General features: G+C 20.9%; 6 protein-coding genes across 6 annotated transcripts; 4 read left to right on the top strand and 2 right to left on the bottom strand.

Annotated features, from left to right (window-relative positions):
* Nucleotides 1-1310: 1310 nt before the first annotated feature.
* On the top strand, nucleotides 1311-2429 carry PVVCY_1301520 (conserved Plasmodium protein, unknown function; the record flags this gene model as incomplete). Its single annotated transcript, XM_008623827.1, has 1 exon — nucleotides 1311-2429. One exon carries the CDS (start codon nucleotides 1311-1313, stop codon nucleotides 2427-2429), a length of 1119 nt encoding a protein of 372 aa, XP_008622049.1.
* A 566-nt stretch (nucleotides 2430-2995) lies between these two features.
* PVVCY_1301510 (conserved Plasmodium protein, unknown function) lies at nucleotides 2996-3439 on the bottom strand (the record flags this gene model as incomplete). Its single annotated transcript, XM_008623826.1, has 1 exon — nucleotides 2996-3439. The coding sequence occupies one exon, from the start codon at nucleotides 3437-3439 to the stop codon at nucleotides 2996-2998; it is 444 nt and encodes a 147-aa protein (XP_008622048.1).
* An 862-nt stretch (nucleotides 3440-4301) lies between these two features.
* Nucleotides 4302-7424, top strand: PVVCY_1301500 (exosome complex exonuclease RRP6, putative; the record flags this gene model as incomplete). Its single annotated transcript, XM_008623825.1, has 1 exon — nucleotides 4302-7424. One exon carries the CDS (start codon nucleotides 4302-4304, stop codon nucleotides 7422-7424), a length of 3123 nt encoding a protein of 1040 aa, XP_008622047.1.
* A 1083-nt stretch (nucleotides 7425-8507) lies between these two features.
* Nucleotides 8508-9941, top strand: PVVCY_1301490 (conserved Plasmodium protein, unknown function; the record flags this gene model as incomplete). Its single annotated transcript, XM_008623824.1, has 1 exon — nucleotides 8508-9941. The coding sequence occupies one exon, from the start codon at nucleotides 8508-8510 to the stop codon at nucleotides 9939-9941; it is 1434 nt and encodes a 477-aa protein (XP_008622046.1).
* Nucleotides 9942-11475: 1534 nt separating this feature from the next.
* PVVCY_1301480 (transcription factor with AP2 domain(s), putative) lies at nucleotides 11476-13394 on the bottom strand (the record flags this gene model as incomplete). Its single annotated transcript, XM_008623823.2, has 2 exons — nucleotides 11476-13079; nucleotides 13346-13394. 2 exons carry the CDS (start codon nucleotides 13392-13394, stop codon nucleotides 11476-11478), a joined length of 1653 nt encoding a protein of 550 aa, XP_008622045.2.
* A 5209-nt stretch (nucleotides 13395-18603) lies between these two features.
* On the top strand, nucleotides 18604-22226 carry PVVCY_1301470 (crossover junction endonuclease MUS81, putative; the record flags this gene model as incomplete). The annotated part of the gene is made up of 2 exons (XM_008623822.1): nucleotides 18604-22068; nucleotides 22155-22226. 2 exons carry the CDS (start codon nucleotides 18604-18606, stop codon nucleotides 22224-22226), a joined length of 3537 nt encoding a protein of 1178 aa, XP_008622044.1.
* Between the last annotated feature and the right edge of the window lie 355 nt (nucleotides 22227-22581).

Here is a 22581-nt window from a genome sequence, read left to right as displayed (position 1 = left end):
AATTATTTAGGATATATATAATATACATAAACACATGAGTGTGCATAATTCTTATACATCAATTCATCATGTTATAGAATTATAAAACTGTTATAAAATACAATGGATTTTTTAATCGTATATTTTATGTTCTACCAAAAAAAGGAAAAGAGAAAACGAAAAAATATATCAATAATAAAATATAGAATAAATTAATTATATATATATATATATATATATAAATTAATATATAGGACAAGGTAATAATAGGGGGAAGTTAAAAAACGCTCATGAAATAGCAGGAAATTCATATATATGTTTATAAATCTTTAGTAAAAAAGTATTAATTTTATGTAGTACTACTTATTATAAATCTTAAAGTTATAAACAATCTAAAACATATATATACCATGCATGTTTATATATTTAATAAAATGTTTATATAATAAAACGGGGTGTAATGAAATTCTTTGTAATATCTATTTCTCCGTTATAAAGAAAAAAAAATGATAATTAACGAAGAAATGGAAAAGGTAAAAACTTAATATATAAACAAATAAATATATATATATATGAATCACTATTTAATCGTTAATTTATATTTTTTTTTTTTTTTTTTTTTTTTGTAAATAATTTCGATTTATTTAATTACTCTGAAATGTTTATATTAAAATAAAATTTGGTTTCTTTTATTTAATTCCTAAAGCAGTTATTTTATTTCAGCATATAGTAAATATATACATTGAGAGAAAAGGAAAAAAAAATGAAAAAAAATAGCGGAAAAGAAGGAAAAAGGTTTTTCATAAACAATATATTGTTTAAAATATATATAAGAAAAAATTTATAAAGTAAAACCGTTAAATGCAAAAATTATTTATATATATATAAGCGTTTTTTTTTGTGCTATAAAAATGTTATGTATATATATATTATTATGTATATATATACATATATATATGATATGCATTTAGAGAAAAAAAAAATATATATTATACACATGACAGTAAAATAAAAACTAAGCTCGTACGCATATATAAGGTGATTGATTATTCTTAATTATTTTGAGTATAATAAAATTTAAGAAAAAAAAATATTAATATAATTTTGTGTATAATGTTGTAGTTTTAATTATAAATATATAATAATTATATTTTTTATATTATTTTGTGAAAAAAAAATATTATATTATAGTATATTTATTTATGTGTATACATAATGATAGTATAATATGAATGGAAATGTTGTAAAAAGTATTTACTATATTTCATTGGGAAAGTAAGAAATAATAATTACAAAACGGATATAATCGTAATGATAAAAATTAAAAAAAAATGAATCAACACACAAAAAATGATACATACCAAAGTATACATAAATGGATAAGCTTAATTGAAGACTCTTATATGAATTTCAACGCAAATGTACACACAAATTTAGTTTTAAATGAAAGAAATGGATTTAGTGATTTTCTAGAGGAACCAACTCATATTGGTAATTCTTCTAGTGACTTAAATTTTTCATCGGATAGTAATGATAATAATATAAAAAAGAGCGATGAAAATAATAATGGCGTTGAAAATAATAATGGCGTTGAAAATAAGAGTGGTGTCGAACATAAGAGTGGCATTGAAAATAAAAGTGGTGTTGAAAATAATGAAATTAACAAAATTAAGAAAAAAACGAAAAATTTAGAAAAATATAAAATTTTAAAACAAGACACTGATATAAAATTAGCAGTAAAAATTTCTATTCAATGTTTACTAAAAAATCAACCTTTTCCTGTTAAAAGGGAGGATTTATTTTCAGTTATAAATAACTATGTACCAAATTGTAATACTAATTTAAAAAAAAAAGTTGTTTTAAAATTATTAAAAAAATATGTAAGTGGCATTCTTTCATTAAAATTATTAACCTTATCTAGTCAGACAAAAACAGAATATGTATTATCGCAAAATATTTATTATAAGCATCACAATAATTTTTTATATTCGGAACTTGATCATAATATTAGAGGTTTTTTAATATTCTTAATTCCTTTCTTTAAAGTATATCATAATAAACTACCTTTAAGTTTTTTATTAGCAGAATTAGAAACTACTGGGCATACAACTTCGAAACCACCAGAAGAAATATTAAAATTACTTAATGGACAACATCTTTTTGCAAATATAGTAACTAATATTAATTTATATAAAGAACTAGTTGATCCAATAGACTATATTATTTATTCTAAAAAATTATCATACATTGATTTTATTATTGATCAATATGATAACAAGTCTCTTGATGGGCTTTATTGTGTACCTACATTAAGGTTTGAATATGAAGTTAATAATGTCCATTATATAGAAGAATTATTAAATATTTCTGATCGCCAATATCAATTAAAAGATCTATATGCAATGTTTGAAGATAAATATTTTCTGAATTTAAATTATAATAGTTTATAATTAACATTTTACTGATATTAGGGTGCTAATACATAAAATAGTAAAACCCTATGTATATATAAAATTAGCTAATAAATCATTACTATATTTTATATACACATTTTTTCAGTATTTTTTTTGTCTGTTCAAAAAAAAGTATAGCTTTAAAATATAGCATAATTCTTTTTTTTATATTTTTTTGTTTTTACACATTTTTTTGGTTTTAGATATTTTTTTCTTTTATGAGGGCATATACATGTGTACTTTGTTTTAAGTAAAACACTACTAGTTAAAAAAATTACAAAAAAATTTTATAATAATTATTTGTAAATTTGAAAAAAAAAATTAAAATAAATTAAAGTTATGTAGGTAAAATATGAAATTTGGTATTAAATCAAGGGAATAATTGAATATAATCATGTATACTCCTTTTTTGCTTGTAAAAGAGTTGCATATATATATTTAGAGAATAGAACAAACAGGTGGAATTGTTATTACATTATTAAAAAGATAGTTAGCTTAATTGAATTTTATTACATGATTAGCTAAACAAATGGAAGATATAGTATTATTATTTGTAACATAAGTTAATTATTTTGATCATTTTTATTGTCCTCTTTTATTAAAAACTTTTTTAGCTCTTCCCACATTTTCATTCTTTCTTCTCCCACTAAACTACCATCTAATTTTGCAGAATGAACTTGTTTATCACAAAAATACCAAAGACTATGTATTTCCTTGCCATCTGATAATGGAAAACCATTTTTATCCTTAACATTTATTGGTGGTCCCATTTTTAATAAGCTAGTTTGTTCTTTTAAGCAATCGGATTTTTGAACATTATCAACATATTTATGATATTGTGTGTCTATTAAAATGCCTGTACAGTTCATACAAAACATACTTGGATGCCATTGACTATTCTCATCTGTTTTATATTCAATATAATTATTTTCATTTATATCATCATAGCAAATTAAACACAATAGGTTGTCTGGTACTTTTTCAGCATGCTTATTTTCATTTGACATTTTTAACTAACTAAAAATAAATGTTAATATGTATGTATATATAAATAAAACGAAAAATTAATTATTTGTTTTTTCTCCATATATTACTAAGAAACTAAAAAAAATCTATATCCATAAAAACTGGATTTAATATTTGTATTTTTCTACATATACATTTCAAATATGTATAATAAAGATAAATATATTTTTTTATTTACAATTTAAAAATAATAAAATTTTGTCGTATATTTTTAAATTAGAATGAAAAATTTTTAATACCTAAAAGGGGATACAATATTATGGAATGCCAAAGGGAAAAGAGAAAAATAATTCAAATTTATATTTACATATGTATAGTTTTAAATCTTTGAAAAATTTTGTAATAGCACAAAATCATTTATCGTAACTCCAAAACAAACAATGCTATCATATTTTATTTAATTTGATTGGATTAATAATGCGCATAAATAATATGATATTGTCATATTTTATCAAACTAACTTGAAACATAAATGATTTTTTTTTTTTGTTTTAAAATATATCCCATTATTATCTTATCATTCAATTATTTTATATTTGTGTTTTAATAAATTTAATTTTTTTATATGTATAGAGTTCAATTTAAGTTTGTAACAATTGCTAAAAAAAATAATTTTCCTTATATTTTTTTTGTTTTGTTTTTCTTATGTATTTTCGATTATAGTTATTTCTTTTATTTTTAACTTATCAAAGTGAAGGAGAATAGACGAAGCAATATATCAAGCATTAACCTTCTCATTGTTTAAACACAATTTTTGAAAATTATAAGGACATATTGCATATGCATATGTTTGAGTTGGTTTCCGCACATACTGCTTATACTAGTTTGAATATGATATAGCAAATGGAATATTGTCGTAAAAAAATCGAGGAGTTACTAAAATTAAAAGGGGTTGGAGAAGATGAACCTACAAATAAGGCTAACAACTTTTTAATGACCAAACTATTAAATGATGTTGTTGAAATTGTTAAGTTAATAAATAAATTATCAATCACTAAATCAGACAATAATAATACAGATCTAACATCAAATAATGAAGATATTAATATTTTAAAAAATAATTTATTAAAAATTATTTATGACTTGTTAATATATAGTACAAATGATGAAAATCAAAAAAAAATATTATCAGAAAATTATGAAAATGATACTATACCAGAATTAGGAGATGAAGAAAATTATCATATTACATCATCAGTATTAGAAGAAATAATTCAAAGGTCACAACACTTTTTACAACTTTTTAATTTAAATAATGTAGACACCATATTATCAGATTTTCAGAATAGCCAGCTTAATAATGATAAAAATAGGGTATACCAAAAATCAAATACTAATATAAAATTCGAGCACAAAATTAAAAGTGATAATATTAATTTAACTAATGCAAATTCAGATGAAGATGAAAATGAAGGGAATAATAAAGAGATAAATTCTATTTATAAAAATATGATAAATATAGATATTTTACAAACACATGAATTAAATGAAACAAAGGATGGAAAAAAAAACGATAAAAATAAAACAACAAAAAAAAGAAAAAAGAATAATCAAAATGATAATACAAATATAAATCTAATGAAAGAAAATGAACATAATAAAATAAAAAAAAGAAAATTCTCATCAAATAATATTAAAAATAATATTAAAACTTCCTGGCTACATTTAATAAATAATTATGCAAAATATTTCATACCACGCATATTTATAAAACATAACAAACTAATCGATTTAGAAAATAATTTAATCGAAGCTATGAAATATCAAGAAAGTATAATAAAAATGAAAAAAAAAGCACTACTATATAATGAGCAATATAAAAATAATGAGCTAAACGATATTAGCAGTATCGAGATTGTGAATAAAATATTTAAAGAAAAGGAAGTAAAAGATTTCGATGCGTTGAGTAATGTTAGTGAAATTAGTGAACTAGACAAATGTGATAAAGAAGAAATAGACAAACAAATTGAAAAAATATTTAAAGTAGAAAAACATTACAATGATATGATTTCAAAACCAGATTCAACCATTTTAAAAGATACAACTATTAATGAATACTTCTTTTATAAATTATTAAAAAATATAGATAAAAAAATAAATACATATTGTGAAAATATAAACCTTGTAATAGATAATCCTTATACATACGAAATAAATAACTTAATAAATATGTACACAAATCATGATAATAATTTAGGAAAATTTTTGAATATAAAAAAGGATTTATCAAAACCAATAAATATAAATATGAAGGAATATAAAATAATAAATGATAAAAATAATTTAATAAATATGATAAATATAATTAAAAATATGCATGATAAAATATCTATAATAAGCTTAGTAGATTATAAAAATAGTTATCATGGTTTTACTTCTATAATTTTAGTAGGAACAAAAGATGTAGATTATATTATAGATGTTTTTGATATGTTTGAAGATATTTATTTATTAAATGAAATAACAACAGATCCTAATATATTAAAAATAACATATAATGCTGAAAATTTAATTTTATTTTTTCAAAAAGATTTTTCAATTTATTTTATAAATATTATTGATTTATTATTATGTGCTAATTGTTTAAATATAAAAAATAGTATTCCCTATTTAGTTTTCAATTATTTTAATGTTAATATTGGTTTGACATCTATCACTTCGGTTCCATTAGATAGACCACTTATTTCAGAATCCATTCAAATTTTTAAAACACATTCTCATTATTTATATTATTTATTCGATTATGTAATAACGGATCTATATTATAACTACCTTTTTAATCGCGTTAAGAAGGAAAATGGTGATTCCGACCATGATGAGCAAAAAGAAGATTGTATAAAAAATGTAGAAAACCACTGCCACGATTTAAATTATTCAAAACAAGTTAGCAATATATATAATACTAATGTTTATGTAAATTTTGAGGAAATAAAATTTTCAGATCTAACTGATGAAGAAGAAAAACAAGGAGTCGAAATATTGAAAACAATGTTTATTGAAAGTAATAAAATATGCTTAACAAAATATGAAATAAAAAATGAAAATGATAATATATTAAAAACAAAGGAACAAATAAAACTAATTATAAACACTTCTTACAATACAACATGTTGTGATAAATTAATAGAAAATATATTAATATGGAGAGAAAAATTATCTAAAAAAATAGATTCACCAATTGATAGTATTCTTAATATTCAAAATATAATCTCTATTATATTAAATGATGCAACATCTATATCAAATTTAAAAAATAGTATCACTCCTTTAAATAATGTCATATCAGAAAATATAGAATCATTATTTGAAGTTATTGTTAAATCAAATGTAAATAATACAAATCTTAATATTAGTAATAATAAAAGTAAAAGAGGAAATACATTTTTCTATCATAACTATCTTGAAAATTCAAATAAAAATGATGTCTCTTCAGACATTAAATCAAATCTAATTTCATTTTCTAACAATAATAACATAAAAAATGAATTAAAAACTTATGAAAACAATATTATAGTTCCTAAAATGTATTTTCAATCTATATCAAATAATACTACAAGCGAAAATGAAACAACCCATTTAGATAAAGACGATGAAATATTTACTTTAGAAAAAACATTTTTTAGTGAAAATCAAAATGATATAAATTATAAATATGAAAAAAAAAATAATAATTTTATTAATTACAATTTGAAATATGAAAATTATACTCGTTTATCTTCATTAATTATTTCGATGAGCCAAAGAAAAGAACAAATATTAAATGAACGTGCAACCAAGTCCTCTACTAATAATATAAAAGAGGATGATCCATTGAAAGTAAAGAAAGACATCTTTAAAAATAAAAAAAAACACCCTAGCAATGACAACAAAAATAAGCAACTATACAAATCTTACAACAATCTATATAATATCAAAAATAAAAAAGGAAAAATGAATGGAAAAAATATTTTAGATGAAATTATGTAAAGTTAGAATAAGAAAGCATAGTCAAGTTGCCAAAAGGAATAGATAAGGGGAAAAGTTGGAAATATAGACATGGTTGAAAAGTTTATATTTTTATTATTTAACATTTTCTTGTTTTTTTATAAATTATTCGTTTTAATATTTTTAGTCATTTACTATTTTATTATACTGCATACATGTATGCACACTATAGTTTGGGAATTTTTTTATGCTATACTCTTTTTTGAATTTATCTTATAAATTTTCGATAAATACATATTTATTAAAAAAAAAAACAATTATAATGGAATACTATAAATGCAAATAATGTATTAGTATTTTTTTTATACATAGCTAATATGGTCATATTGCGTTTTAGTGTTTATTTTGGTTTTTTTATTTTTACATATTTATTACCCATAAACTTACAATACAAATAAATGTTTTCAACAAAATTAAAGAATATTTTTTATTTCCCATCATTTTATAGATAATGAAAAAGTATTATACACCAAATAATGAATAACAAATTTTTAATTTATATATAAAAAAATATACACATTTTTTTATGCACACTTTTTTTAGGGTGTAAATTTATATAAAAAAAATATAAAAAAAAATGTCTAAATAATGAAAAATAATTTGTATTCCATTATTAAAAATACAGATTGATAAACATAAAATAAGTAAGTAAATAAATAAATATGCTAATATATAGTTAGCAATATAAAGCTAAAGTTAAAGGAATAAAAAAGGCAAATAACATATTGAAACGACAATTAATAAAATACCATAATATTGCTGAAAATAATAATTATACATAAATTATGTACGAATTTCACATTATATTATAAATGTGTATACACACTTTTTTTTTCGAGTAATATAAATTTTTTTATCTTTAAAGAAAGTATTTATTACTAAATATTTATGATAGCTTTTTAATATATTTAAAAGTATGTGCTGATTTTGTTTTTATTTTTTTATTACAACACTAGTTAGATAGTAGTATATATTTATAACTTTAATAAAAACATATTAGTGGATTAATATTACACAAGATTTATGAATACCAAAAAGTAAAGACTAAGAAGGGAAAAATACAAAATGGACAGCATACCAGCTAATATTGGAATAGCTGGGGATAATGAAAAGGAAATTACGGCAACTAAAAGCGGAATAAAATATGATATACAAAATGATGAAAATTATAAAAAATTAAAAGAAGAAAAAAAAAAATTAAAAAAAGATTTATTAATTAAAGATAGTGAAATAAATAGTTTAAAAAAAGCATTAGAAGAAAGAGACAGAGATACAAAAAGTAATTATATACCATTAAATGAAGCAAGAAAAATTACTTATAAAGCATTAAGAAAAGGATCAGCGGCACAAAAAATAGTAAACTTAATAGTAGGAAGTAGTATAAATTATAAATTAAAAAAAAATGCCTTAAATACATTATTAATTAATGCATATGGTATTATGCATAATAAAAAAAATCATAATTATCCAGATATTTTAAAATACACTGATTCTCATTTAAAACTATTTAGGCAAGAACAACTAATCTTGTTAGCAGAAAATGAAAGATTAACAATACAAATGAAAGATTTAAAAAAACAACTACTAGATAATAAAATAGATATATTAAAAAAGAATGAAAATAAATTATTTTGTTCTATGAAAAAAATATCAAAAAATATAAATAACTCCAATATAAGCAATTCCAATATTAATAATTTAGACAAAAGTGAAAATGATTATATTGAATTAGACGCTGATCTTGTTGAAAAGAATTTTATAAAATTAATAAAAAATATTCAAATTGCTCAATTTAAATTATTATGTTATGCTTTTAGGAAGTTGACAAATAATTTTTATTGTAATTCTCGTTTTAATAATCAAGGATTAGGAATAACATCAGCCTTAAAATATAGTGCTGAAAATTTAAACAAAATATTAAAGTATAAAAAATTTATAAATTTATGTACCGCATTTTATAAATTATTACTATATAATGAAAATAATTATATATATAATAACAAAAATTGTAATTATAATAATGTAAATATAAATCCATATGAAAATAATAATTATTCTCGTTTAAAAAAAAAATCAAATAATAGTGAAATAGCTAATTATGTTTTTAAACCCTACTATTATGATAATCTTCCTAGTGCTACCCTTGATACAAAAAATAAAAAATATTCACATTCAAAAATCAAAAATAATAGTATTATAAAAAACATAATTCATAATGTTCCAAATTATTATGACCAAACTGACACTATAGGTACATGTCTAGATCCATTCTTTTATGAAAATCAAATTAATAAGCCACCTCCAAATAATTATTACCCAAGTTATGCACAAAATAATAATGTTTCAAAAAATGCATATTTTAATATGGGATTAAACAAAACTAATGATAAATGTGAAAATGCTTCTTATGTAGGCGATTATGAATATTTGAAAGAGTTAGACTCATATGAAAAAGAAAAATTTATAGATATGTTTATAACAGAATCTAATAAAAGATGATCTATATTTTGATAAAGCATATGTAGTATAATATAGCATTCCCCACTTTGTGTTATGCCATATTTAGATCTATTCATTTATATAAGAAATATAAGAAATAAAAAAAACATTTTCTTCATTATAACAATTTTTTATTTTCACTATAAGCAAAAATATTCTTTCATCACGCATAGACATAATGCATATTTTTAGTAACACCCTTCATATTAATGTACATAAGAATATGACAATTTTTTTCAAAAAATTTAGATAAACAAATCGTGAGTTATTTCACATTTTATTTTGTAAAACTTACCAAGTTTACACACATGTACATATATGTATACATTTTTTTTCATTTTAATTAAATGACTATAATTATTAATTATTTAATTTATATAACATAACTTTTGTTAAACTTTTAAAAAGCCTCAATAATTTGTACACACATATTTAGTTCGTAGCACCACCTGCTTTTCTAAATAGGCAAAACATGTGTTATATGATTTTTCTCCCTATTTATAGACATAAAAAAGGCGGCTTATTTTTTTAAGACATATATAGTCTAACTTTTTGATATAGATATGTATGAGAATAAATTATAGTCCGATTTTTACCGTCGCTTTTAAGTATAATTGGTTTAATTATTCAAAAATTTTTCATTTAAGTTATAATAATTATTATTAATTTGAATGCAAATAAATGTTTTCTTCTTTTTCTTTTTTTCTTTTGAGCACTATTTTATTGTTAGAAGAAGAAATAAAGAAAAGGGAAAAGAAAAAAGAAACGAAAAAATGAAACAAACAAAAAGCAAAACAAACAATTATATATATATAATGTAAGAATGAAAAAAATTGTGTGAAAAAAAAAAAAAAAAAATAAAACAACAGCAATAACTATTATTATTACCATTAAAAATTGATATATAGGTACGCCTTTTTCACATTCAACTTTTCTTTCTCTTTATATACATATTATATAAATCGAGATGCTTAGAAAAAATACACATATTGGGAAATATCCACACATGAAATCAAATTTCAAAATAAAAAATATTACAACTATTTGCAATAAATATTATTATATGAAAAACTATATAAATGTATTCAATTAAACAAAATATATACATTTAATTAAAAGGGAAAATATATACTCATGCACATAAATAATACATATTTATATATCTCTCTCTCTTTTTTGGGATTGTTGTGAAAATTTTCGAGCCCAATCTTAATGCAAATTATTGTGTAGTAAAATATTATTTGTAATTAAAACAACCAAATGCTATGCAAGTGTAAATGCATGAATATAGATAATCTCTTGTGACGATAAAAATAAAAACAAAAAAAAGTAAATGAAAAGGAATGAAAAGTTATAAAAAATGCAGACATTTTGGGCAATAATAAGATTTATTTCGTTGCTGTACTTGATATGCATACCTTTTATTATCTGATTAAAAAATTCTAAATAAAGTAGGAAATAGCAAAGGGTTAGAGGAAAGAATGTCTAATAAGTTTTAAGAAGTAGCAAAATAATTTAAACGATCTTGGCATAGTTATAACTTGTCTAAATAAAATAACTGAGCATTCAAATTCATATGACTTGGTAATTTGTTATTTTTAATGCATTCACTAAATAATTCAAGATATGGTTCTAATTCATTAATATGTTTTGTCAATTTAGCACTTTTTAAACATAATCGTAAAGAATTTGAATATCTTTCTCTTTTTTCAATACCTACAGGAATTTTAGGAATAACATTTTTTTTTAAATCTTTTAATATTAATGCTAAGGCTTCTCTAGTTAAATCTATAAAATTTGTTTTGCCATCTTCGTTATTTTTATTTCCATAATCTGAGTAATATTCATGAGAAAAAATAAATGTTCCTTCACATTCATTATTATATTTATTTTTTTTTCGTACATTTTCATTATAATCATAATTACTATTTTTTATAAAAACCATTTCTTCATTTGTTTGCTCTGGTGAATCAATTTGAAAATCTTTATCAGTAATTAAACAATTATTATTACTTATAATATTTGTATTACACACATGGTTATCTATATTGTTGTTATAATTCCTTTGAATATTATTGTGTTTATTGTGTGTACTATTAGCAGGATAATTAAAATTTTTATTGCCATTCATAATATTTATATTGTTAATATTATTATAATTGGATGAAAGATTTCGATTATTTCGATCGCCTGTTATAGAATTAAAATTGGATTTGCTAGCTTTTACTAAGCAACTTATTTTATCTTTTATTTTATTATTTTTTTTTGAATTTTCCATTTGACAATTATTTAATCCATCTCCATATAATTTATTATCCATATTATTAATAGCTATTCCATCACCTTTTAAAATTGAGTATAAATTATTATATTCTTCATTTTCTTCATTGTTAGGGCTATTTATATTTTTAACATATTTTATATTTGCATTAGTATTGTTAGCATTTCCATAAATATCAGCATTACCATTTTCTTGATTTTTCTCGACACCATTTGCATATTTATAATTGCCCCGTCTAGTATTATATCTTCGTTTTTTATTTGACATACCATTATTGATATCTAAACTATCATTTTCCATTAGTATATTATTTTTCGAATAGTTTGTATTATCATCATATGGTATATGTGTATATATATCTCCGTTATTCATTTTTTTATTTTTTGGATACTTCAATTCTTTTGTATTTATATATTCATTCATATTATTATAATTATTATTTGTAAATTTTACATTATTAGACATTTTATAGTTTTCTGTATGTTCTCTCATATTATTAGCATCTTCGCTTTTATTATTATTTTCTTCATTACTGTTACTGCTATTAAAACTGTTGCCTTGATTATCATTTTTAGTTTCATTGGATATAGAGTTGTTATTATTATAATTGTAAAAGGTTGCATTTTTACATTCAACTGCTAATCGTTTTGCTTTTTTATATCCATGTTTTTTTACTGAAAATACACGAAGATGTCTTCCACTTCCCTTTACACATGCTAACCAACATTTTGTTCTTGCATTATACCATACTCCTTTATTTTTACCATTATCATCTGTATAATCATAGCTATCATTATCATTTGTTTCTTGTGTTTTTTCTTCAATGGCGTTTTGTCCTGGTTTAGGTGCTTCGCTAGCTGTGTTATTAAAAAAAAATGTATATATCATATAAAATGATTAAAATTGGTGTAAAAGCTATAGTAAACCTTGTTGGTAGTTCGATTTACTGCCACATATGTATAGAAACTCAAAACCGATAGAAAGAAAAACCACAGGTTGAATAAGTCACAGTATAGAAAAGAAATATATAGAAAAACAAAACCATCCAATGTTTTACACACATGTAATATGTAGAAATTACACACATGTATTCACACTTTTTTTTTACACATTGTAGTATTACCTTCTTGAGCCTGATTGGTACTTTGTGGATTGACGTAATTAATCATCATTGAAAATTTTTGAATTATATAAATATTTTTGTTATTTTTTTAGTAGCAATATGTATATGTATTCCTCTATGTATATATTCTAATTTAAAAAAAAACAAAATATATTGTTCCTACATATTTTATATATAGGTCTAAATCTTATTATATGCCATATGTGTACAGCCAACAAATTTTTTTTTTTTTGAGAGTGAAACTTATTTAGTGTTGCAACTAGTAATCTCCATTAATTTTTGTATTATTATCGTTTTTCTTATCTAGATATAACAAATTACAAATTGTATATTACTTATAATAAAATAAGGGAAATATATAGTTACCACACAATATGATATAAATATATATTTTATAATGAATAGGTATATAGATATTATATACACAACATAAACATGTTAAATATGACCATATAAATAATATCGAAAAAAATATACAAATTAATAAATAATAATAATAAACAAATTGATTATTTAAAAAAAAAAGTTCAAGAATGGGTGCAGAATATTTTTATACTTGAAACTAATAATCAATAAAACTTGTTTTTTTTATTTTTTAAAAAAAACCTGTATTTTTATAATGAATGCATATATATAAACATTTAAAGATAAAAACATAACATGCTATATGTATGCATACATATGTATAAAAGAAAAAGAAACAATCTATTATTAATAAAATGTGACGAGGGTAATATTATTAATATTAATTCAACAATAACAATTTAAGTAAAAAAATAAAATGCTATATTGATATATATAATATTTATATAGGGGGTGAAAAAATATAAAAAAAAAACATATGTGCAACACAAATCATATAAGTTTTGGGTGTAAAAAAAAAGATAATATGTAACTACAATTCTTTATTCAAATATATTTATATATGTGGCATTCAAAACCTTTTAGAAATTATTAAATAAATTATTATTACAACAGGAATATACTAAAGCCCACAAAATAAACAAAATTATATAATATTGTAAATGCTAAAAGGTGTATTAAATTTAAACATTTTTATAAAAATAACACATTTAACCCTTTTTAGTTCTATATATAAATATCTTGGCATAATATTTTATATGTATACAAATATATCAGCATAAAAATTATTAGGACAAACTTATAAAAATAAAACTAAAAATATTGATTTATTATTATATTTTTTCTAGTCTATATATATGTATAATGTTGTTATAAAAGAAACCCCCCTTTTTTATTTATTTGCTATATTATTAATGAGTATTTATAATTAAAAAAAAAATACAAAAAAATAGATAATATATATTACCAACGAGCTATATTATTACTAAATAATAAAAATGTAGAAATATAAAAGAAAAAAAATGGATATAATAAAACTTTATAAAAACGTGTATTTTATTTATTTACTCAAACAGGATGTTGTGAACGAAATAAACATTTTCATTTAATGTGCAAAGACAAAAAAGTTTCACAAGTATGTATATATTTTTTTATAAATATATAGTAAAAATGTGTATATAATATTTACATATGTAAACATTCAAACCCAATAGAGCTCTTGAAACTGCAGTAAACAAAACTAGATAAAATATGGAAAAAATAATAATAAGAAAAAATATACCGCAATTACTGTTGTATAATAGAAAAAAAAAATAAGGTCGTTTATTATTTTTTCTTACATAAAAATATATTAATATTTTCTTTTGGCATATTTCCATAATATTAAATAAGTAAATATAATATACATATATATTTATTTATGTATATATAACAAATTGTAGAAATCAAAACATGTATTATATTATATATGTATGTTTATGCTCCCCTAAAGAGATACACCATAGCGTTAAAAAAAAAAAATACCTCCCTCTTAAAACCACATAATGTTATTCAATAAACTTACTAATTGTGAACATAGAATATTATGTACACTCCGAATTTTTTTTTTTTAACTTTTGTCAAAGAATAAAAACGGGGAAAAAAAAATATGTATATATTATATATATATAAAATACGCTATATCATTATTTGGTTATTTATATATTTTTTTCTATTATGCATTAATATATTTGTTATTATTATTAATCTACAAGAACACTTAAATGTAATAAATTTATTAATTTTAAAATTTAATTGATTTTTTTTATGACAAGAGGCTTAAAAAAATATATGTATATTTTATATGTACATGATATATTTATGTGTATATATAATATGTAAATATTTAGGCGTATGTATGTTTATATTTTTAGAGAAATTAGAAATATGTAACGAAATGCATTTTCTGTGTTCTGGTAAATTATGTATAAACAACACATATGCTATAAGTACTTATATATAAAATAAAATTAAAACTAGTAAAAATGAAATTAAAAATTTGTACACAACAACAATTTTAAACAAACATGGCGCTATTTAATTATGCACGTAGTATTTTATTTAGGTATATTTAACATAGAACTGGTACGCATATATATAAAATGAAATCTTTTAAAACATAATATATTTCTAATAAAATGGCAAACGAAATAAAGACAATATTTTGTAAATTCTTATACAGAATATAAATTAAAAAAAAATATAAATTATATATCTCTTTCTTTTTTTTTATTTATGCATAAGTAAAATATTAGACACTTATTAAATTGTTTTAAGTAATATCAACTTACCAATTTATTTATAATGATGTTTTAAATATTTTTTTTTATAATTATTTTATAAGCTTTATACGTACATATTATATATATGTATCTATATATCTACATTTTATTTACTGTTTTTTTTTTAATTTTAAAAGCTTATATAATGCGCATATTTAATTTTAAATGAAAAAAAATAACCATATATTAATTTTAAACCATTTATTCCTAGTCTATTTTTTTTGCTACTAGGTGATAAATGTTTTGTTACTTTTTCAATATGCACACGAGAATAAAAATGATAAAATATTTATAATATAAAAAAATGTAAAAATAAAAAAAAGAGGTACACAACCATATAATCTTAAATTATTATAAAGAAAAATATACATAATAAATAAATAAAATAAAAACTGTCCAAAGAGCAAGTTGTTATATGTAACATTTATTTGCTTAAGATTAAGTCTGTTAGACAATAAAAAGCTGCTTAATTTTTTTCTTTAGTGATCATAATAAGAATAAATATATATTTATGGGCTTAAAATTATGTAAATAAATAGTCAAATATATTATTAAATTTTAATTTATCATAGATTCACTGTTAAAAGGTTTAATAATATGTAACTTATTAAATATGATATTATATATAGTTCTTTAATATGTTTAATGTTTATAAATATAATAATTGTATTAATAAGCGAAAGAAATATATTCATTTGTTCATGTTACATTTGTTTTTTTCAATAAATTTATATTTTCTCCATAAATAAAATTTCTTTTTTACATTTAAAACATTTTTGTCTACATGTATCAATTATAATGCGTCTCCATTTCTAAAGATTAATAATTATAAATAATATTACTTTATATATATGTTAAAAATTGTTTATAATTTATCTGTGTGTACTATTCTATATGGAATCTTTTTAATTAAAAAAAATGAAATTCATTAGCATGTTTGTCACATGTACATGTGTACATATATTTATTTACATATACTTTAACACATGCACATTCTCTAATTTATAAAGAAAAATTTCCCATTTATTTTAAATAAGTTTTAATATATTTTTATAATTTTCTCATGACGATAAAAAAAAACTGACTTTTATTTTGTACTATTACAACTGCTCATAGGAAATATATATGTTACATTTTATTATTGTTCTTTAATAATAGTAGTTTAGTTGTCTATTTAATTTATTTAAATGGATTTACAATTTTTATATACATAAGAAATAGAGAAAGACCAAAAAATTAAATAAAAATTAAATAAAAACCAATAACAATTTTCAAAATACATTTTGCGTTATATGAAATAGAGAATAATTTTAGATTGTAATATATGCTTATGTATTTATTATTTCAAATTTGTAAAAATAGAATAATTTAAGACATAAAGGTGTAATATTAAATAGACATAATATATATGTTCTTAAATAAATTTTATTTATCTGAAAAGTGATAAAATGTTTATTAATACTAGCTATAATAATAGTAATACTATATTTTATTTAACTCTTTTGTTATTAATATGATATTCAATTTTTATTGATATTTCATCTTAGGTATTACATTACAATACTATAGCTCCTTTGCATTTCTTTATGAAAATCACATAAATTAAAAGGATTTTTTTTATATTAACATAAGGAACGCATATATTATTGTGTTAAGCTACAATGAAAGTTAAAAAATATAGTAATACATATTTGTATAATAATATTGTGAAAAGGATTCGAAAAAATGTAAATTAAACAAAATATTCATAGCATATTCAATAATATAATTTTATTGGAATTAAGGCTATATGTAAAATAAAAAAAATATAATATGCTTAATCTTAGTGAAATAACTTTAATTTACAACTCGTAAAATTTAACAAAATATACGATTTGATAAGAATATTTATTAACAAATATGTTACATATTTAGTGTTGTAAAAAATGTAAAATATTGTTCGAATTTTTTCTAAATTTTTAATAAAACTAATATATATACATATATGAATAACACCTTTGTTCTATTGCTTACTCACACTTGTTAGATATGTGTGTTTTTTTTTATATTAATATATTAGCTTTTTATATTTATAAAAAAAAAATAGCCAAAATAAAAAAAAAATAAATATTATATAGTGAGATAGCCAAATGAGAGCATAATACCTAAATATTTTTGTATTGTTACAAATCATTAATATATAAAATAATGTATGACAAAACGGAATATGAATATATGTGTGTATACATATGTTTATTATAGTGAAAATACAAAATTAATAAAAATTAAATTTATGGGAAGTATAACAAAGTATAACTATTTGAGGAAGGGGTGAAAAATGTAATACTTTTATGTCTTGTTAAGGTTGAATTTGATTCAACTAGCTATTATATCACCATTATCACTATTATTATTAGCATTATTATTTATTTGTTAAATTATTTATAGAATGCTTTATAATTTATTGTATTTGTTCTTATAAGCATTGCTTACCATTGTGTAAGTCTTTAAATTTAGTATTTTTGTTTTATATTTTTTTTTCTTTTTATTGTTTTTTGTGTATGTGTGTGTAAAAATATACAATACGACGATTAAATGGAAGAAAGAAAGCATTCAAAAAATCAGACTAATAAAGACAACAGAAGAAATTATAGTATGCACCCTGACAATGTAATTTTTTATGATTATTTTAACAATTTAAAAAGAAAGGCGCTAGGCCAGGGTTATAGCAATTTGGTCATTTCATTTAAAACAATTATTGCGTCTATTACAAAATATCCGTTGCCTATTACAAATAGCCAAGATGCTTTTAAATTAAGAGGTGTTGGTAAAAGCTTTTCACGATATTTTGATAAGGTATTATCTCAACCTAAAGATGATAATCACCTACAAAAAGACGGGAATGAAAGTACTTTATTCAACGAAGATTCGAATCAAATTATAAATCATGTAAATAAAGTAATTAACAATACCGATAAATTTTTAAAACAATTCAACAAGGATTTTTATAATATCAAAACAAATGAGGATAATTCAGATGATACCATTATAAGAAATATAAAGGAAATACAAAATGATCATATAAGTCAGGATGACAATAACAATAGCTCAAAAAAAAAAAAAAAGAAAAAACAAACAAACAATGACGATAAAATGTTGTGTAACCGTGGCAGTGTAAACTATTGTAACGAAAATGATGAGCAAGTAAAAAATTGCAGTATTAATTCTTCGAATGAACGAAAGATCAGTAAATCATCCTCCCTAAGCAATAATGGAGATGACAATACTAGCAATGAAAAGATATATAAGAGTAAAAAGAAAAAAAAACAATATACTGAATTATCTGATAACGAAAAAAGTGTTCTCGCAATTATTAATGAGCATAGTCATATGTATAATAATAATGCGATGAGCAAAGAAGAGATAAATAAAGAGTTTTTTAAATGTTGTCAAAAATCTATAAATATAAATTTTATATTGTTAAACAAGTTAATAAAATTGGAATTATTAGAAAAGTTAGAAGAGACAGAAAATAATAACAACAATCATTCAAATCAGACAAATGAAGAAACCATACCTAATAAAAAAAATGTTAGATCAAAATGTGTCAAAAAGGTTAAGATAACCGAAAAAGGAAAGCAAGTTTTACAAATGAAAAATGATAAAATAATAAAAAAAGAAGAACACATAAATGTGAATGAGGAAAAAAACTCATTTGAAATTTCTAACGATAAGAATAGCAAAATTAACGAAACGACATGTGGCGACACTTTTAATAGTGTTGATGATTCAACAAAAACAATTGATAAACCGAAAGAGGAACTAATACAAAATGCTATGAATAACATTTTTGAAAATAATTTTGATGCTATAAAAAATAAACAAATTGATCCGAATGTGCTTGAACAAATTATGACAGTTGCAACTGAATGTAACGAAAAAGAAATGAGTAATATTGCAAAAAATGAACGATTCGAAAAAAATAATAAAATAAAAGATTTAAAAAAGGATAACATAGTTGAAAAAAACAATAGTTGTAATCAAAGTTGTCATAATACAATATCATCATATAGAGATGGTACAATAAGCTTTGATGCAAACTCAATGGGTGAGACAAATGTAAAAAAATATTCAGAAAATAAAAGTGAACTAATAGATGATAACAAAAATAATGAACAGTTTAATGTTGAAACGGAGCATTCTCATGATTTACAAAACGCATTAGATGAAAATGAGCATTTTGAAAGCATTTCTAGTTCTAATTTTCAATTAAAATTAGATAAGAAAAAAGAGGGATTATATAAAAAATTAAATATAAGCTTAAAAGATAAATTACAAAATAAAACAATGCAGAACAATCCTAATTGTTTCAATCATAACAGTTTAGATAAAAGTGTGCAAAATAAAAATTATGAAATTAACACAAACAAATCAAATAATAATTCGAGTGTTAAATATATTAATTATCAAAGTTTATTTAGTGATGAGTCGGATGACGATAATAATGATGAAAAATGTGAGTCCTCTAAAAATACTGAAATAAATCCATCCTCATATAATAATATATCAACAACTAATAACTATATTAAAAATGCTAATGAAAATATCCCACTATTTGAAAAACAAAATGTTATTGATATAATAGATTTGTCTGACGACGAAGAATATAATACAGTTAATCCATGTTCATCGAATTATTGTAAAGATAAACAAAGTGATAATGAGAATGAAAAAAAACGAAAGTTAGGACCCGATTATGATAATAATAATGAGATGATTGGCTCAATAGAAAATAGGGATTTAAACTCTCAAAAAAATGAACAAAAGAAAAAAAAGCAAAAAATTAAGAATTCTAAAATGGAAGAAGACACCAAAATAGAAGAGAATAATGGTGAAGATGAAAATGAAAAAAAAGCAAAGAAAAAAAAACAAAATAAAAAAAAAAAAAGTAAAAATGATAATACAAAATCAAATGTAGAGACAGAACACTGTGAAGAAAATGAGGAAAATAAAAATATTCGATATGGACCTTATGAAATAATAATGATAATTGATAATAGAGATGTGTCAGGAATGAGTTCCGAATTCAATGAAAAATGGAAAGAAATTTTTAAAAATAATAATATAAAATACGAAACGCGAAATTTACCATTAGGAGATATTATATGGTTATGCAGAAGACCAGTTTATAATAATAATAAAAACACATCTAAAAGAAAACGTAAGAAAAAAGAAAAGGAAGGGAAAGAAAAACAAATAGATATAAATGAAAATTCAGTAGATAATTGGACATCAAATATAGGAAATAAAAATATCGATTTTACTTATAGCTATGATAAATATGGAAACACATTAAGTGTTGATTGTAATGAAGTGGAAGAAAATGTAGATTATGAAGAATATGTTTTAAAATGGATTATAGAAAGAAAAGCATTAAATGATTTAAGCTCAAGTATAATTGATGGTAGATATGATGAACAAAAATATCGTTTAATGAGATCTAAAGAAACATATCATATAATATATCTAATAGAAGATAGTAATAATTCATTTAAAAATTATACAAACACATCAAAAATATCTTATGAAACATTAACGAATGTACAACATAGCATTCGATTGATTAACGGGTTCTCAATATTGAGAAGCCAAAGTATTAAACATACTTTTCTTTTATTATCTGAAATACATTCAGAAATTGTAAAAAATCTTAAAGAAATATGTAATGTAAAAAATAATGAAGATATAGTACATAACGAAAAGTTAGAAACTTATTTAAAAAATAATTCTTCTTCATGGGAAATATGGAATAATGAATCGAAAAAATCAAAAAACAATATCGTCAAAGAAACATTTGGAAAGCAACTCAGATTAATTAATATGTGTGGCGCAGATGCTACCGAACTTCTTGTATCCTTATGGCCAACACCAATCAAATTAAATGAGGCCCTTAATAAATATACACATAATGGTATATTAGCAGAAAAACTTAAACGAATTTACTTAAAAAATAGAGATATGGTTGGAAAAAGAAAAGTAAAATCACCTGTTGATGCTAATGTAAGTTTAGAAAATAAACCAAAATATGCATGGCATTCCCCTTATTATGTCATTTATTTTTATTTATATATGTTTTTTTCTTGTAGCTGATAGCACAATTAAGACAATTGTATGCCCCAGATTCAATTCAAATATATCACCATGGGGACATCGATTAAGTTTAAACAAAAAGAAGAACAGACATTTCTATAAAAGCACCATGATGAAGATCTTTATTATCTTGGGTATATTGTAGCCCAAAGTTTAGAAAAATAAAAACCATTATTTTTATACTTTACTATTTATAGATTTAATTGTCTATTTAATTATTTTTATTGTATTTCGTTATTTTTTACTTATTTGTCTTTTTGTCAATATTTTGTTATTTATTTTAATTATATATTTTTTTTGAACTTTTTCAACAAAAATACAATGCTTAAAACAGGATTAACCACAGCATTGTATGGAAATATGCATACGTATATCATGCTTTCTATTTTATTTTTTAAAATTTGCTACATTTTGTTAAATTTT

This window comes from Plasmodium vinckei (assembly GCF_900681995.1).
Source record: "Plasmodium vinckei vinckei genome assembly, chromosome: PVVCY_13".
Taxonomy (NCBI): domain Eukaryota; phylum Apicomplexa; class Aconoidasida; order Haemosporida; family Plasmodiidae; genus Plasmodium; species Plasmodium vinckei.
The sequence above is the reverse complement of the archived record's forward strand: the minus strand, read 5'-3'. Positions and strand labels throughout refer to the sequence as shown.